Source organism: Emydura macquarii, unplaced genomic scaffold (assembly GCF_026122565.2).
Source record: "Emydura macquarii macquarii isolate MOO-44397 ecotype Brisbane River unplaced genomic scaffold, CSIRO-AGI_Emac_v2 contig_1253, whole genome shotgun sequence".
NCBI classification, from domain to species: domain Eukaryota; kingdom Metazoa; phylum Chordata; order Testudines; family Chelidae; genus Emydura; species Emydura macquarii.
The window spans coordinates 81914430-81933802 of NW_027131390.1; the positions used below are offsets into that span (position 1 = coordinate 81914430).

General features: G+C 40.0%; 1 protein-coding gene across 6 annotated transcripts in view; it reads right to left on the minus strand.

Annotated features, from left to right (window-relative positions):
- Nucleotides 1-17758, minus strand: part of MARCHF7 (membrane associated ring-CH-type finger 7) — a 32833-nt gene extending 15075 nt beyond the window's left edge. For 2 of the 6 annotated variants that reach the window (XM_067549390.1, XM_067549388.1), the window contains exons 1-3: nucleotides 17105-17751; nucleotides 11519-11687; nucleotides 287-458 (exon numbers count right to left, since the gene is read on the minus strand). In XM_067549390.1, coding sequence (XP_067405491.1) covers nucleotides 287-458; nucleotides 11519-11677 — 331 coding nt within the window. In that variant the 5' untranslated portion in view covers nucleotides 11678-11687; nucleotides 17105-17751. Of the gene's footprint in view, nucleotides 1-286; nucleotides 459-2699; nucleotides 2862-11518; nucleotides 11688-17104 lie in introns of all 6 variants that reach the window. The other 4 variants (XM_067549386.1, XM_067549389.1, XM_067549384.1 and 1 more) reach the window with 4 other exon arrangements.
- Nucleotides 17759-19373: the final 1615 nt, after the last annotated feature.

The following is a 19373-nucleotide window of genomic DNA, read 5'->3' on the forward strand; positions in this document are numbered from 1 at the left end:
CACTTCATTTATCTTTAAATGTAAAATTATAGGAATGTTTTCTACTAAAATAAGTGACTTTAATACAGTAGTCTCTTCAGATAATTGAGTTAATATTTTCCTAGACACTGATAAGGATACCAAAATTTTGAAAACACTTTGTTTCTACTGGGTTTAAAGTGTATTTTGAATATCTAAGTATTTAAAGCCACACAATATTTATCAGCACGTATTTATAAGTTGGTAGAAGCTTGCTGTTCAGAACTACATCTCATACATATTATTTAGCACTAGCAATACATCTTACCTGAAACTGCATTTAAGCCATTACTTCTCGCAGAAGAGGTAGATGTATAGGAAAGCTTAGGTCTCTTTGAATCACTATCCCGCTGCTGGTTCTGTAGTCTTGAGTACGCTCCCTGAGTTCTCTCAGATTCACCATACCAAGTAGATGAAAAAGGAGAGGAGGAGGATGTAGACTGTTTAAAAAAAAAAAAAAAAAAATTATGGAAAGTAGTTTCGCTTAAGCTTTTTATCTGTAAAGCAAGCTTTAACATAAGATGTACCTACCTGTATATGACAGAACCAGATTGTCTTGCTGGCTTTACTAATCTGCACTGACTAATTCGATTATAAAAACAGTATGGAAACCAGATGCTATGATGAGTGCCATAGAGAAGCAAATAACTTACATCAAAGTAAGCATCTGTTGTTTTGTTTTTTGTTTTTATTTGTTTTTGTTTTTTAAAGTTAAAAGGACTTAGTAAAAATAGACCTTTAGCTGTATTTTAGGACTTATGCCTGTAGCCTTGATTAGCTGCTCCTTCGCCACAGCCGCTCCTTCCAACCCCAGGGTTTAATCAGTTTTTCTTAAGAAACTCTCTTCCTCTTTTGTAACACTGAAAAGTATTTTTCCTCTGATATGCAGAACACTGTCACTAAGCCATGTTTGACTACATTAAGGAATGATTTTTTTTCATATTGTCTACATGTTTGAAGAGACACAGTAAACATTATGAACTGATCAATTCTTTGTTTTAATGATCAGATTTTATTAATGTTCTTGATAGAATAATTTGGGGAAAATATATATAATCTGTTTTAGCAACCTAAAGTTATAGGTTTGGGCTAGGAGTTAAATCTCTTGCCTCTGAAAAGGGAGAGAGCATGGACAAAATGTTTATTATAATAACTTCTTCTAGTCATAATACTAATCTACAAGTTATACAATCAGCACAATTTATTGCTAGTTGCTAACACGAATTAAAAGATAGAATTATAAAATTATTAGCCCTGAGGAAATATGAAGGCATGTGTGTATAGTTTTCTAAGATGTGTAACCAGAATAACCTCATGTGTCAGCCAGTTACAACTTGCCTTAATACTTTACCTTCCTGTCCTATTGCTGCAGACTCTCCCTACAAATAAATTTTAACTGTGATTCAATTGGAGTTAGGGAAAAGCTTGTTTTTTACACCTCCCTCCCTCCCTCCCTCCCTCCCTGCCATAAAAGACAGCCAGATGTAGAAACTAGTTTCCCAAACCAAGTACAAAAACAGGACTCATTATCCTGTTGAACAATCATACTGAATCATCCATATTGCTCACTGAAGCTACCCTAAAAGCAACAATTTCAAGAAATGCTGCGTGGTGCAACATTCCTTTGCACTAGAACTCAAAAGTCACTTTAGGGAAAAAATTGAATTTTAACAAGAAAAAATGTACGTCTAAAAAGCCTGCAGTGCCTACTCACTACAGGCACAGGCCTTTTATAAGCAAAGGCACAGCTTGCACTTCAACTACACATACAGTCTTTCACCATGATTTCTCTTGAAGATTGGCAGCCCCACACTATTTGTTTTCTCACACTGACTACCTTCACCTTTTAAATAGGTTTAAGAAAACAAACACCCTGTTTAAACTGTAAGTTCTCTCTTGGTGAAGTTTCCAAATATCTCCCCATTTTAAGAGGCCACAGACCTTTCCATGGCTTGCCCAGTTACCTGTCTGACTACTAATTTAAAAAAAAAAAAGTTTGTTGACTTCAGTGCTGTGTACAAGAAGTCATAAATAGCAAGCTTCAATTTTGTGGGGGAGATCAGGACCAGATTAAAGCAGACTCTTTAGGCCCCAGCTCCTAGAGTCACACTATTAAAATTTCAGCTTCCATTTTAAAAGTACGCAACCATGAGGATCAAAGTAACTTGAAAACATGATCAGGGTGTAACAGATGACTGTCTGAGTCAGCAGGCAGCCTAAAGCAAGAGTTTCCCCCTATTCATCTTAACTCTAAAAACTGCTGCCTCACCCCAAGGAAGAAAGGAGTCATGGGAACGCCATAGTGTTAGCTCGGCCATGTGTGTGGGGCCACAATATGCATTTAAGATTATAGTAACACCCCGTCTTCCCCCCATTATGCATACAACTCCTTTAATTTTAAAATAGAGGATTTGCAGAGCTATGTCCCCCTTCAAATTTATATTTAACTATTTGTAAACTAACCTAAATCAAATCTAATTCAAGTCATTCCTTATAATTGCGGTATAAAAGTCCGTTAACAATTCCAGTCCCCTTCTTTCCTTCACTCTTAATTTGACTAAATCTACTAAAGTTATTTTAAACATCATAGCAAGGGATTCCTAGTAGCAGGTTTTTCAACCTGGAAGATTTGTCAGTGAAATCTCTGTTCCCCATATATTTTATATATTAACAAAGCTCACCAATCTGCTTCTGCTTCCCAAAAATCTTCCAGACCATGGACGATCAAGTGTCCCCGAGTAGCGAGTTGGAGAGGAAGTAGTAAGCTTCCAAGGAGTTTCATGAGCTTCTCCCCTTTCTCCAATTCCCCAGTCTCTACTGGCACTACGCAACAGATTGGATTCCTAGAGAATAACATGCATATTACATGTATCTTCTAAATCAAGATGGCATTTTTTTGTCATGCTCTGAAAATTTGAGTACATATTAAGATGGTGGCACCAAAAGTCAGGAAATTTCAAAACTGAAGCAGGCACTCCATCTTTAAATGAATTGCACTTAAGATATGGGACACAGACCTAAGAAGAATTGCAAAGCAAAGGTTTATGGGCTTTGTTTGCTTGTTACAGGGTTTTTTTGGGGGGGCGAAGAGGAGATGGAGAATTAGTTTCTTCTCTCTTCTCCATTGTCTCAGATTCCTCTCTGACATTAAGTTTTTATTGGATTTTGTACTAAAAGGAGAGAAGCAAGGATCTTGTCCTTTTGCTGGAGGACCTGAATAGTAATGACATACACAGCTGTATTCCAAATTGCAGAACTCTTTCAGTTTAAGAAAGCTGAAGTCTCTACACCCCCTTTCCCATCATTTGAGGGTAGGAAAGAGGAAGTTTTAAGTTCAGGTTTCCTACTGTGTGATATCACAATTCAGATTTTCCAGCAATGAGGCAAACAAACAAACCCTTATGACACAGCACAGACCCTCTTTCTACACCAATGCAGTAGCACTGAGGACAAAACGACATTTGTTTTTGCTTTGCAATTCACCTTAACACTGAAGAGGATGATGGCAAAAAGAAGTTCATCTTCAAGAGTTAATAACAGCATAGCACTCTTCTGATTAAAAGAAATCCTGTCCTAACAAAACAAATGGAACAAGTATGGACGGGGGAGGACAGTTTGTCAACTGCACTAGTAATGATGGCTTATTAGCAAAGTAAACCAATGCATTGTTACTGTAAGAACATTTCAGATAACATCTTCATAAAATTCACTTTGTTAAGTATTGCTGTCTCTTTACAAGCCACATAACCATTTTCTTCCTATGCTGCTGCCTCTCTTCTCCTTACTTCTCTTCTCTTCGGTATGTCCCCAAAAATACATTATACAAAGTTATAAAAGATAGCATCCTGACTCTCCACTGCCTTGCTCAGGGAGCTCCATTAGAAAAGTTTTACTTTGTAGATCTGCTACACAACTCGAGTGCAATTACATGTACCCATACCAAAGAAGACCTACAAAGCACAGGGACGTTTGGAAGCAAAATATAACAATCACCACTGGAAGTTACTTTAAGGGGGAAAAATTTAGTGGTTGGGTATTTATGTACGTGGCTCAGAGATATTATGCAACAGCATTGAAATTATAAATAGCTATTTTGGCATGCATATGGGAGACAGTTCTGTAAGGGAGCTTTGCAAAACACTGCTGGCTGAATAACTTCTGTACAAAATGTTCTTCAAATTGCTGGAAAAGTTTAGTGTATGTCAGTAGCTGCAACTAATTTGGCTTTTGTATTTCTACTCTCCCAACACATCCTATTTGTCCAGAATACGGACTGCAGCCTTTGGAAGTTAACAACAACAGGATTGGGACAGCACATTTCTGAAGAAAAGCTGAATATATACACACAAATTACAAAATCTTTATCTCTAGGAGCTCTGATCAACTAGTATAGAGAAGGTTTTAATGTTGTTGACATTCTTGAAGTTCCATATCATCAGCATCACTTAAGTGGGAACTTTCAATAAATTCAGTAGGAGTGAAATCAAATGCAATTTCTAATTACATCTGAAATTCTATTTAAATAGAAAGACAACCATTTTTTTCAATGAGGCACAATACGAAAGTTATTTCATAGATGGGCTGTACTATGCATTAATAATACAATATAATATAATTAACCATGCTAAGAGTTAATATTCCATGTCTATACCTGGAGTATCTCATGTCAATTTTTTACTAAGTTACTCCTTCTAAAAGATATCTGTAATTTAATGTCTTACATATTGAAAAAAACAATGGTTATTAGCTTTTCTTTAAGATCCACTTTGAATAAACCGGCTCCCACAATGGTTATAGGAAGCTTAAGATTTTTAAAATACTCCAAAAGCTCATCACAAAAGGAATTATTGTTTCTAAAATACATAAATTCCAAAATTAAGTTTTTAAAATCTTAAATTATTATGACTGGGAAATTCAGGCATTATCCAACTTTAAAATACAACTGCTCTCTTTTGTTTTGTAAAACAACCAAGTTACCTGTGTTCATAACTTTCACTGAAGCATCACGCTTTCAGCATTGCCAAGTCTTGCAATGTTTTTCTTTATTCTCCAGCTACTGAAAACCTGAGAATTTTTGCTTTCATTTTAAAAGAATTCTACTTCCCATGTTTAACACAAAATCTTGAAAATGTGAACCCAATGCACTCTAATGGCTCAGAAACCAGAATGTAATATGAAAGTTCTGTTTTGTTTTCTAAATCTCATGATTTTTAATCTGCTCCATAATCCAACCTATGACTTTTTCAACACTTGAGGTTGGCAACACCTACATTTGGGACTGAAATTTTCCACACTTGGCCTCTGTCTAAAGGCAGAGACTGGATGTATTTACAGTTTTGTAAAAGGATATTCCGCTCTCTTTTGAACAGTTAAGCCACAATTTCAAGGCTAAATCTTAGAAAATGTTTTCCAAGATTAGAATGTGTGTTTAAGGGTTCTTTAAGTCTTAGTTTATTTTTCCTAATTTTAAAAATTCCCCTTAAAGGGCTTTGGCTCAGTACAGCATGAGAAATACTAGAGTTTTAGTGTGAAATTTTAAAAATCAGAAATTGTTGCATTACCAAAACCAAAATTTGCAGTTTCTCTTATGTTCCCACTGATGTTCATGTAATGCTGGTGTAAATGGCACATGGAGTTTACTTTATGGTACTGAACAAGCAGTCCTACCCTGGAGTTTCACACAAGTACTACACAATCCAAAACAAACTGAATGGTTGGTGAGTAATTAAAGCAGGAAGACTACATAAAAAAGGTGATTTTTAGAATAACTTTTTTAAACAAAGAAAGTGAGATTTTAGTAGTTCCTAAAAAGGAGCACAAAATTCAGAGTGCCTTTATCAAAAAACAACAGCTCCCAGAAACTCCCCCTTTAATTACAAAATCTTATTTGTGGGAAAGGAAAGTGATGTTAATTTAAGATATTTGCTAGCAAGTTTCACAAAACTTATAGAAGGTGTGTATAATAATAGAAACCAAAAGAGCTTGCATTTATAATGCTCTTTTAGAATTCTAAATCACATAACTGAAATTACACTACAGAGAACATTTATTATTGTCAAATTATTCCCACTCCTCCTCAGATGATTGGAGGATACAAATTCATCTTTGACTGGACTTTTAGCCTGTTAACCATGTCATGCCTATAGGCAGTTAACATCCAATTTAATCCCAAGTGTAAAATCTATTTATATTCTTGGGACAACTACAGTACCTAGTGTAAAATTATGTCCGATGGATGGTCTAAAAGTTATTGGCTACTCCCATTAAAAATTTACTAGCAATTTTTTCAATTCTGATTTGCTCTGGCTCAGAAAGTTAGTTTTCCTATTATGAGATAAGTTTTTTCAATTATGAGTGCTCTTTGGGCTTCAGAAAAAATTTTAAACGTGGTTGTAATTTTCTTCCATTCTATTCAAAGATCACTACCTAGTATCCAATTGTTTAAAAAACACTGCACCCCATTTTGAAGGTAAATATTATGCAACTGCAACAGCTCTTAATGATATTTTGTTTAAGAGTCAGGTTTCAGACTCTATCTTGAAGTGACAAAAATCTGTCAATTCTGTTCCTATTTGGCTAGACTTATTAATACTTATTCAGGATTAGCTGGCTCAGTTTGCCCTGGTCACTTGGAATCTGTACTTGTAGCAACACTAGAATCTGCTCCTAAAATTCCTTAGACAGCTGAGGACACATCAGAAGAGAAGAACCTAACTGTTCTCAGGGCTAGTTTGGCTCTGTTTCTAATAGGGATGTAAAAGTCTAAACATTTAAATGGTAATCATTACCATTTAAACTGGGGGGAGCAGCAGCTGGCTCAACTCCCCTTGAGCAAGAGCAGCTCTTGCTCGCAGGGAGCCTAGACTTTCCCCTAGATTCCAAGGCCTAGAGTGTGACTAGGAAACCAAGAATGGTATTCCAGTTTCACCAGGAAAAGGGCAATAATGGACTAAGTCATTGCTAAAGTTTTGCTCAGTTTGTTTAAAAATAAACTGTCAAATCATATTAATCTTAACATTTTTACAGCACCATATGAATACTGATGAAATGGTACTACATGTAGAGAAGTATGCATCATCCCTATTTTAAGGGGAAGTGAGACGTACTCATTTATCCAAGGCTATGTAATGAGTCAGTGGTGTAACAAGCAGTAGAACTCAGGAGTTCTGGCCTTACTATGAATAAACACATTGAAAATGTTCTAACTTATGCCTAAGTCATCCTCTGCATCCAATATCCCTAGAAAGTCATGTATACAAGATATGGGAATATAGGCAAGATACATGGCTGTACCCTACTGAGCTATATATGAGAACTTGAATGATCTAATACTGGGAAAACTAAAGACAATAAATGGTTTATGTAACACAATGCTCCTGGATGGACTGTCTGCAGAGACTGACTTTAGACTTCTGGATCTAAAACCAAGAGCCGGAGCCTGTGCTAAAAGACCCGCTCCCTTAGTTTGAAAGTTGGAGCAGACTCAGACTTCTGATTAACTGCAACTCTTGGGGTACAGAGCCAGTATTGCTTATGGATTCAGATCCCAAGTGACTAGGGCAAACCGAGCCAGCTAACCTGAAATAAGTATCTGTTCTCTTGTTTACACCCAAGAAAATTTAACATTAATTAATTTTAATCTCCACCAACAGTGTTAATTTTAAAACTATAAATCAAGATCTGAAGGATTTAATTTCTGTTTAATAACTTAAGCATTGCTTTTTTCCCCAAGCTATTTGCTTAAGAAATGTGAGAAAAATCCAGTGCTAACCCTCAACCTGTGATATTTAATACTAATTAGAAGTTTTCCTATATAAGCCTGTATAGTTTCTGCAAAATGAGTCTGTCACAAATAAGCTACTGCAAATTAGGAAAGAATGAAAAGCCTGAATACTTCCACCTCCTTCTTGTATGTGGGTAGTCTTTCAGAGCAAGAGAGACTGACTAAAATTAGTTTGAGTGCTTCTATTTTTAGCATCTTAATGCTGCTATGTTACCAAAAAGGTACCATGAAGCATAACACACCACATTTTTGTCTCTTTCCATAGTTCCTACTGTATAAGACAATGCCTCCATTTCAATGTAAACCACAACCTCTTAAGAGCAGTGATAGGACAGATCTATTGCACTACAAACTCTAAACCTTGGACACAGTTTAACAGATATGTAGAGGAGGAATGTAACTTCTGTGGACACTTGAAAGAAAGGTCAGAGTTGTCTGAAATGAGTACTTTGAAGACTTCTGGGTTAGGGTAAGGTAGATGAGGAGAGGAAGGTGGAAAACTACATAAAAACTGAGGGTATGTCTATACTGACGATGGCAAAGTCGCCACCGCCAGATCGATCTTTCTGGATCGATTGAGCAGTCAGTGTAGACCCGGCTCAATTGATTAGGAAGTCAACTGAGTAAATCCACCCACTCAGGTAGTGTAGCGCTGTGTCACGGGAACACTGTACCCGTCAGCGCAGTGCAGTGAAGACAGCACGCAGAAGGGAAGCAGAGCAGTCAACGTGAGTTACACAAGCTATTCTGCATAGTTTGCGTAACTCCTGTCGACTGCTGTCGAATCTCCAGGTAAGTGTAGACCAGGGCTTAGTCTTCATGTTCTTTTTATGGACTGTTCCTGTGATAAAGTACATGTGACTAAGAAATAGACCATTATCAGGCACAATAAAGACCCAAGCCTTAACTAGGGATTCCAAATGCTACAGTATACACTGAGTTGTCAGGGTTGCTATACACACAACAAACCCACAACAACAAAAGAAAAAAGTTAAGTCATCTAACAACATAAACTACTGTTTCACCTACGGCACACACCTTTCCATTATCACAACTACTGTATATCACAGACACCTACCAAAACCCTAATTCTGCTTACATTTTAACTTTCTGCACATGCCCCTTTACCAGATAATTTCTCCCTGACAACAACAGTTGTGGATGTTTCATAGTGTAGTTAGCTGTGATTGGAGGGCGAGTTTGGTAAAGGGTTGTGTATAGAAGGAGGTGACGATAGGCTGGCATACGTAGGCAGAGAAGCAGATTTAGTGTGTTGTGTAGTGGTAGTTTTGGTAACAGTAAAGTGTGTGCTTGTAAGTGGAGTACAGTATATACTGTCAAGATAGCTAAACTTTTAACTTTCTTGCTTTTGTGGGTTGTTGTCAAATGTGCTGTGTGTAGTAATCTATCTATTTCACAAAGTTAGTGTATTAATTTCCAAGGATTTTAATGATTGATTTGGGAGGGGAAGTGAACCTGCACATATGGGAGCAGCAAGTGTTCATCACAGCACATTTTGTCAGCAAACAGCTACATAGCAGTTTTTTTCCCCCTCAGTGTTGCAAGGAAAAAATTGAAGTGTAGCTGCTAATTGAGAAGGTTTTATGTGTATCAGGCTCTTTCAGAACCCCCTCATCAATCAACTGTGTGTGTATACAACATAAACTTTGTTATAACATGAATGGGTAAAAAGGACCCTAAATCAAATTTCTGAAAAAAACCCTACCCTTTGCATCAGATCTACCTGCCTCTCTACATAAAGCTTGGTAATGTCTGAGTTAATGAAAAGTAGGACTTTAAGGAAAAACATCCAGAGCCCCAATTCAGAAACTTCTTATTAAAAATATATGAAGTGCAACTACACAGAAAATTAAGAGGGCACCAAAAAGCAATCCAGTGAGAAATTTTACATCATTTAGCCTCCTGCTTTTAGAAAACAGGGATGTATGCCTCATTTTAAGCCCATTCTGGAAAACAATCTTAGCTATAGAACCACCATCAGATGGATAAATGATAGGCATAAACTTTCATACTGTCAGTTACAGCTAGCATTTTTAACCAACTAAAAGGAAGGTTACATCAGCTGTATGCCTCCACATTTCCTTTTCTAGAAAAGAATAGGACTGATGTGTTCCCCATTTGAATTACTCACTAAAACAACCATTAGACGAGACAATGAGGATTAAACAGAAGTAAAGCCAAGCAAATGTGGCAACAAGTTTGCTGATAATAGAGAAATGACTACTCCTATGCAAGCCAGGTCAGATGTCAAAAAGTGCTCTTCCACAGAAAATTGATTCATGATTACCAGACAAACCTAGGCAGTGTGATCCAATATACAGGCCATCAGGCTAGGAGTTAGACTTGGGATCTAGTCCCAGTTCTAGCACACTTGATATTATACACCGAGTAAGTCAGTTTCCCCATCTAAAAAAAGCATTTCCCTACCCCTGTGAAGTATTTTCTGTGAACAATGAGTTATGACTATTAACACACAAATCTTGGTACATATTTACACTTGCAAGACTTTTTTTCTAAAAGAAATTTAGAGAATCTCTTTTCTAACAGCATAGGAGTCTTATTAAAATTGAACTATCAAACCTTTAATTGAAGTATAATATGAAAGAACTCACTGGTCAATATCTTGCATCTAAGACTTTCTCCAAATCTACTTATATTCAGGTTTAGTCCTGAACAGAAAGTTTTATTTTCCAGCTTCCTAGACAGTCTTGTTCTAGACCTGCAGTGCCCAACCTTATTACACAGGAGTGCCACATAAACCTAAGCAATCTTGTGTGGGCCAAACAGATTCTACATATTTTAATAAGATTAAAAGTCATCTGTATTGATTTATATTTTAAATTCAGCTTGTTTTGTATATATTTAGCTAAGTTGTTTCTATGTACAGTATTGTTTATTTACACACTTGTGTAAACTAAAATGAAGTAAACATGACAAAACGCTAATGAATCGGCCGTTAGTATATTGCGTTGAAGCAGACCGTGAGCCTTATGAAATGCTCTGGTGGGCCGTGGGTTGGGCACCCTGTTCTAACACAACTCAGCCTTCACAGAGAATGTTTTAGTTAGCACTTCTTATGCTTTTATCTCTTTGGCAGACATTCTAGTTCTGCTAGCAGAATGACTTGAAGCCTGAAGCCTTCTTACTCCTTTATATCTTTATGCAGGCATTACTATCTTCAGACAGGACAAAACGTTAAACAGAACAGATCAGGTACAGCTCATTAACTGTGCTGTCATTTTTAGAGTTGAGACATTATTTTACACCATTATACACAACTAATTATTTTACACCATTATACACAACTAAAATGCTGTTCTCTGGCAATACTAAAATTTATGGTCCCCCATCTCCCTATCAGACCAGAAGATTGCAATTTTACTCTGCCTTCAACTTACTTCCCTCAGGATCCTATACTATGATCACCATCCCAACAGATAAAGGATCTGCATAGGACTCATTTAATGATGTTCCTTATTCAGCCAGTGACTGATTTAAGGTGCTAGGTACCAATAGCAGTAGTGCAGAAAAATAGTAAAACTAGCAAGCCCAAATTTATCTTGTTTGGCTTTTTTGTGAAAATTTGTTTTTATATTCCTCTTTATATTGCCCTTGAAATTAATCTTGTTGAGAATCCGGCCAAAGAGGCAGATACAGAAAATGTTACTGCTAAAAGCAAATATAAAATGCCCTTACCTGATACCCAGAGTCCAGTCTCAGTGAAGATTCTCTTGTATGATATGCATCAGTTAAACTGCTTCCTCTGCTTCCGGCCAATGTTCTAGCACTTAAAGAAGAGGAACTGGAGGGTTGAACAGATATCTTTCGAGGAATCCTTGAAGGTTTAGACTCCATTCTCAGTGTTCTATGTGAGATAAAAGTTAGTTACCCATCTGTTGTTGCATTCTATATTTCTTTAAAAAAGGGAATCTGTTATGTTTGTCATCAACATTTATTGCTCATATACTTTGTAGGCAGCTTTGTCTAGTGGTGTGTGTGTGTGGTGTTTTTATTTAAAAAAAAAAAAAAAAAAAACAGGCCTGGGAACCAGAAGATCTACATTTTCCAGAACTGCCACTAACTTGCTATGTGACTGTAAGATAAACAGCATCACATTTGTACGTTGGCTTTCCTATTGTAAAATGAAGATAATACTTTCCTACAACCTGTTTATAAATCATTTGGTGATCCTTTGATAAGAGATGCCAAATAAGTGCAACGCATTAGTTAGATATGGCATACTGAGGCAGACTACTAATAAATACACAGAGCGCAATCAAACAAAAAATTAAGCAATTTGCTTCTCTACTTGATCTTGGTCATATTACCTTTTGGATTTTCACATTTTTCCACCAGATCTACCCCTGGTTTAACATGTCCCCACTTCTTAGATTTCTTCCCCCTCCGTCAGTCCATCCACCCACACGCTTTCCTTTGGCAGGAAGGCAAAAAGGCTTTTTTAAAAACTTTTTTAAACTTCCTTCCTCCACACTTTGCTATGTCACAGAGCCTTGCATTACATCTGCAGCATCAACATAGCTACTTCAGTTGGCTAGACACCTGACTGAAAAGATTCAAAGTGCTCCCTAGCCAAGAGGCTAAAGGTACATCAGTGTTGCAACCCACATTCTGCAGGTCCAGAAAGGGGATTAAGAAACTGTCTCAAAGTAATGTACCTTGCTACTGCAGTGCTGCAGCTTTCTCCTCCTTTTGCAAGTTTCTTTCTGTTTTTCTCTTTCCACCCCTATTCTGGATCTAATCCTTACTTATAGTGTTTCCTAAGTAGCATGAAAGTTGCACGAACTTTGTCAGTTTTTTTTTGTCAGGGATGTGTGCAAGGAACAAGGACACAAGCACACTTCTGAAGTGTGCAGAGAAAGAGGAAGATAGGGGGCCTCATTCTGTACTACCACCTGCACTCACATCAGGGTCAAATTAAGGAAATCTCTGCCTAGGGTACTAACCCACATGAGGGCCCACTATCACCCCTCCCCCACATAATGGCCCTGCCATAATGCCACTCTCCTTGAAGCACACTTCTGAATTCAGATGAGTGGGCAGCTATTGTTAGCTATTGTTTCGTGCCCTTTTTAGCTTCAGACTGTGGGCACTGAGGCCTGGCCTACGCTTAAAATTTAGATCAACATAGGTATAGCACTCAGGGTATGAAAAAGTTACAACCCTGAGCACTGCAGCTATGACAACTAAACCCCTGGCGTAGATGCAGTTAGGTCAATGGAAGAATGCTTCCATCACTTGGGGAGGTAGTGTTTCTATGGTAACAGAAAAACCCCTTCTATTACCATAGGCTGTATCTACACTATAGGATCATCCTGGCATAATTATGGCATAGCTATCCTACTATGGTACACACAGCGTAGACATGGCTTCAGTTCATGTTTTAAAGCTTTTTTTGGCATACATGAGGGCTTGAAACTTATTCTTATTTGATAACATTTTACACACACTTAGCATTCTTGCATAAGGTACAGAATCAGGCCCATTATCATCGTCCTACCCCAAGTAGCGAACCTCTGCTGTTGTTGTTAATGTGGTAATTGAAACTGTTGTAGCTGATGTTTGGGAAGCACTAGGGGGAACAAGCAAAAGTAGCACACTCTCGTCCTCTGTAGAGAAATTACACTGAAATCCTGCAACATATACTGTATTTGTCCCAATAAATGTCTCAAAAATATATTACAGAACCAGTGGCTCCCGAGATTCTGCTAAATATTTTGAATGGTAGCTTAAAACACTTGGAAAAAAATTAAACTCGTAGTTGGAATTGTTTCATTTTTCAGTTCTGGAGCTTTAGGGCTTGTCTACATATGGAAGACAAGAATAAGGTAGTGTTAACTTAATAGCAATTCTGTTTTCTGGAATAACTCCATGTGAAGACAGTTTAGAATAAGTTTCAAACAGTTCTATGTTAAAGCACACTAGAGAACTATTAGTACATGCCAGCAGGATCTTTGCAGACCAGTTAGTGTGTGACACATAGGTGCACTTTAGAAATCACAGCCTGTAGTGTATATCTCTTCCCATTGTGTACACATGCTCTTATTCTGGACATGGAGTTATTCTTGAATACAAATTCTTTCTATATAGCTTTTCCCTAATGCCTCATGTGTAGCTGAGCCTTTAGGAGTATTTTCATATTAACCAGTACAATTTAATTACCTTAAGGGCCAACACATGACTTAAAAGGATTGTTTTAAACCCAATAAAAATTAGAAATGTTAGTACCAGGAATCTGACCATAATTTTACATGTGGCAAAAAAACACCACTGCAAAACTATGTCTCAGGGGACTTCATCTACATAAGTGATAAATATAACTTTAGATGTTCAAATTACCCTTGCATTACAATGTGTTACATAATTGTGTTCCACAAAGTGTGTGGGGAAAATATACTGATTATATTTTAGCACTGGTAAGACATTCCTTTGACAGCTGTGTGTATAATTACTGGGTTTGACCATATATAGCTTAAATAGGGCTTCCTTGATTGACAACATTCCTCTATTCCCTGACACACTCCCTAAAGCATTTTACTAGCTACAGCAATACCTGCAAATTACACCGCATTGTCTGTTTACTTGACAAATTGCATTCAAAAGGAAACCTCAACTCACAATCATTTCAGATTTTTACTCTGCAAGGGGCATTGAGACCTTACCCAATTTATCCACCTGGGATCTCAACTGTGGCAGAAATGAGTGAATATGGATTCAGCATGGATTCAAAGTAGCACACTTTTGCAGATTCTAAAATCCATTTGGACACTTAGGGATTAGACAGTTACACTGCAAACATTCAAAGTAAATGTGTGGTTCTACAACAGTTTATTTTAAAAAAAAGTTACTTAATTGTTCAGCCAATTAATAATGTGGTAGACTGTATTTTAAAAGCTAGCAATTAGACATGCACCAAAATTTAAGTTTTAGTTCTCCAGAACTTTGTTTTAGAAACCTACAAACTGGTCTCAAAGGAAGGAATGCATAGTGCTTAAACCGCAATTGCCCAGGTCAGTTCAAAGTCCACACTAGTTGAAAAGGCATGGAGCATTTGACACTTCTGTCACTACAAGTAAACTCCTCGGCTGTACTACAGCCATTGGGATGAGCCTCCTAAAATGCACAGAAGTTGGGACAGCCAGTTTTGCTGAAGAGCCACTGCAGATTTTACTGTGGATTTTACTCCACACAATCCAAAAAAATCATTGCATATTAAAATGAATGAGGAACTAGATTAGCAGCCCAATCAGCACACAGCTGCAGCCCCTGTGACATCCTCAGGGCCATACAGATAACACACAAATTTATACACTATGTGGGCTATGTCCACACAACACACAGAGAGCTATATATGTGGCCCACAGTGGCAAATAGGTTGAGAACCACTGAACTAAATGAATGGTATAAAAGTCCACTACTGAATTGGCAAAGTGGTGTCCCCTTATGATATCCTGTTCTGAAAAATATGGGGTATGTCTCAACTGAATGCACATGAAAAGAGGATTTTCATGAGTAACTGTTTTCCTTATTATAATAAAGTACCTTAAATATTAAAAATCACCCTTAAGATACCTTACCACTGTCTGATTATCAAACTTAGGACTGTCATAACAGTGGCTGAAGCTTCTCTAAATTCCACTGCTTCCTAAACACTTAAGTGCAGCAAAGGAGGAAAAGATGGGGTTATTGCTCCTTTAGCCAGTGCTACCAAGCCAAGAAGCCACTGTCTCACCCCCTCACAATCCATCAGTGCTTCTGGGTACAGTACAAAAGGTTTAAAAGTCTACTAGATCACGGAGAGGAGATGGAGCTAATAGGGACTGCCATTAACTTGGAGCCTCTCCAGAGTCCTCTCCAGAAAGGGAAGGAGAAAAGAGACACCAAACTGAAGAGCTCAAAGAACAATTGTTCTGCTCCACCACAGGGAGAACTAAAGGCTAAGGGGACAGGAAAAGAAGAGATACTTATGGGTTTTCCAATTTTAGCCTATTCTTAAAATCCTGACTACTGGAGGTATGTGATGAGGGGAGAATCTCAGATTTTCACTGAAAGAAAGTTCAAGTATTTTTCTGGACCCATGACAGCTAGAAAAAACTTGACCCAAGCATACCCTAAAGATTAAAAAAACATAAGGCAATTAGAGAAATTATTTTTAAAGCTCCTGGGATTTTGGGGAAACCTTACTAATGTCTTTTGAACACTGGGCTTTGGCAGGACTGAAAAGGATCATGGTTGCTGCTAGTTCAGTACAGGGTGCTAAGATCAGAAGCCAGAGAATCAGGCTGAGAGGGGAGACAACACACTTCCGTCTCCTAAAGCTGCCATAGGCCAAGTCAACCATTTTGGCAGATAAGATGAGCTCTAAGGACTTCCCTACCATACCCAATTCTGAAAGGGCCTCAGTGGGCTATTGCAGCAGTGCATAATAGCAGAAATGTGCATATGCATTTCCTTCCTGCCACCAGTGTGCTTGCAGAATACTTCGTGGGGGGAGGCTGCAGGGTGCCAGCATCCCTGCTTCTATGTCTCTTAAGAAGACCTCTGCCTCAGGAGTTTGGGGGGAGAAGGAAGAAGTGTGTGTTATGGATGGTTTATGTTCCCTTTGCTCTGGCACATGACCCTTCCTAAAGTTGCCTCGCGTGAACAGCTCCGGCATAGTGGGACCCACAATAAGGCAATGATCAATTCCCTCAAATCTTTCGCCTTAGTGGCAGTGACGGGGAGACGGGATAACTGGGCTTCCGCTGCTTTGGCACAGATAGAGGACAGGTTAACAGACAGGCAGACGACTCAGTCCAGCCATGAGGGGTCAACGTTCCTCCCCAGACGCACACGGAGGCAGTTGGGGCCACTCCCCGACCCCCGTCGGGAGAGGAAACAGGGCCACTCCCGCTCGAAGTAGGGAGTCTGCGCTGCTCCCCAGGCCCGACCGAGGGCTGGGCTGGTGTTGAGGGGCACGGACTGTCCCCACGACGGAGGCGGTGAGCCGGGGCCACGGGGCTGGTGGTACGTGCCGCACCCCAGGGCGGGCGGGATGGGGGGGGGAAGAAAGAGGCTGTCTCTCTCCGGGCCAGGGAGAGCCCGATTGCTGCGCGACCCCGCCGGGCCTGCTCCTCAGACTGTGGTGGAGGCGGGGACAGGGCGGCTGCTGCCACAGCCCAGAGACAAGATGGATACTGCAGGCCCCGGCCTCCGTCAGTGTCCCCCGCAGGCAAACGGGGGGGAACCGCACCCACCGAGCCACCTCTTCGGCCCTCTACTCACTCGAGCCTGCTCGCGTCGCGTCGCTTCCCGTCCCGTCCACGCACCCCTGCTGCGGGCGGCCCAGCCGCCTCCGCCTGCAGAACTCACAATGGCGACAGCCTCCGACTCCGGCCGCCAGCGCCAGTCACAGGAGCGGCCAGGCCTGCCCCGCTGACGCCCCACCCCTTCTCCGGCTCTCACGAGAACTTGGGGGGCAGGGCGGCCGTGGCGTCTGCTGTGTGTATGTCTGTCTTGGCTCTGGCCCGGCCCCCCTCGTGGTTCTGGCCCTGGCCTTGCCCTTGCCCTTCGCCAGTCGCCACAGCCGGGGGAGCGTCGCTGCTGTTCGGTCCCGTAGAGAGCCGCGCCCCAGTACCGACCTTTACCTCCCCCCGCGGTTACCACAGTCCCGCGTGGTGGTGGTTGTAGGAATCCAACGCCAATCGGTCCGCCGCTCCAACCCCCGGCGTTATTGCTCCAAAAGATGGGGTCCAAATACGCCTCTTTCCTCCCACCCCATTGTACGTGTGCTGAACGGCTCAGGGACAGGACCAAATTTACTCTGCTTACTGTCTCCCCACCAAAGGCGGTATCATCGTGCTGCGGGGGGGCCAGCACCACCTGAGTGCAGCTGCCCCACGTGTTCAAAAGTCATGGATCAAACACTAGGCAATGATGATAGCCTCAAAAATCAAGGAATTAAAAGCAAACTCCCCCGTGCTCTGCTCTGAATCATTAGGGAGAAGCCACTGGTGGAATGTGATTATTTCAGGTTCGAAATTCAACCTTAAAACTGCACAAATGTGGGCGTCCTAAATGGCCTGCAGCGTAGGGAAGTTCACTTACTGTCTCTGGACACCAGGCTTGGAGAGTTGCCACCCTGCCCTTCTCCATCCCCTCTTATGTGCCTCCCTCTTCCTCCTCCCAGCCCCTTCCTATTTCTCTCCCATCTACTTTCCAGCCCCACTTACACTCCCTCTTCATCCTCCTCCACATTTACTTGCTCCCCATATTTTCCTTTTCCTGTCACTGACTCATCCCGCCTCATATTGACTCCACCCCTTTAGCACACTACATCTCCTCAGTCCTCCTGTCCAGTAGAGCTGGTCAAATGTTTTTTAAATTCAAAACTGACCAAAAACAAATTTCACAAAGTTTGTTTTGTTTTTCAACCAGCCCTACCATCCAGATTCCTAAACAGAGAGTCCAGAGGGTGGCAGTGTTCACTATGGGCAGGTTGGCTTCATTCCCACAGGGAACAAGAGGAGCTGACAGCACTCTTTATTACTGGCAGCCTCACTTCATTCCATAAAGCTGCATGGAAACGGCAGCCCTTTTAACTGAAGGCAGACATTCACTTTGTACTGTTGTCCTATTGAAAGGTAATAGGAGATGGCAGCCATTTTGATTAAGGGCAAACGTTCACAAGATTTGTCAAATTGGGAGACCGAGAAGCTGTGAAGCATAAAATCATGGTCCTTGGGATAATATAGAGGGACCTGTCATCTTTGCACTCTTTCCCCATTCCCAGTATCACCACACCAAAGAAGAGCACTCCCTCTTGTGAGCCACAACCTCTGCAATAGCTTAGGACTTCCTTGAACTTCAGTTATGCCATTGCCATTGTCATGAACCCTAATCTCTGTCACTCTGTTTCACCACTGCTTCAAGCCCCAGCATTGTCACTGCTACAGACTCTATCTTTGCCATCTCTCTATCTCGAGATTTTCCCAAACCACAACATTTCCAGTAATTGGATCCAGCCTCACACGGATAGGATAAGGAGTGAGCAATGGTAGTGACACACCCCAATCTATCAACTCACTTCACACGGTCATCCATTCACACTCCTAAGCGCAGTCTTCACCTGCATTTGGACTGTGAACAGAGTCTGCTTTTTGACTTTCATCCACAGAGACACGGAGAGGAGAGGACTAAGGGTGTAGAAATGGAAGAAAAAGGTAGTGGCAGAGAGAGGTTCGGACAAAGGAGAAAGAGAGAGAAAACACTGAATGCAGGAACAGATAAAGGGGAAGGGACTAAACAAGAAAAAAAACCTTGATTAAAACAGAGGGTTTTAGAGAAAATATATCAAATGCAACATTCCAGTAGGATGAAAAAATATAGGAGAATTAGGCTGAGGGAAATGGACATGGAAAGAAACAAGGAAAAATACATGAAGGCATACAAGGAAAAGTAGAGATTAGGAAGAGGGAGGAAAAGGGGGAGGTAGTAAGTAATTTTTTAAAATTAGTTAGAGATCATAGTATACAAAATTTTGTAATTTGGTAAT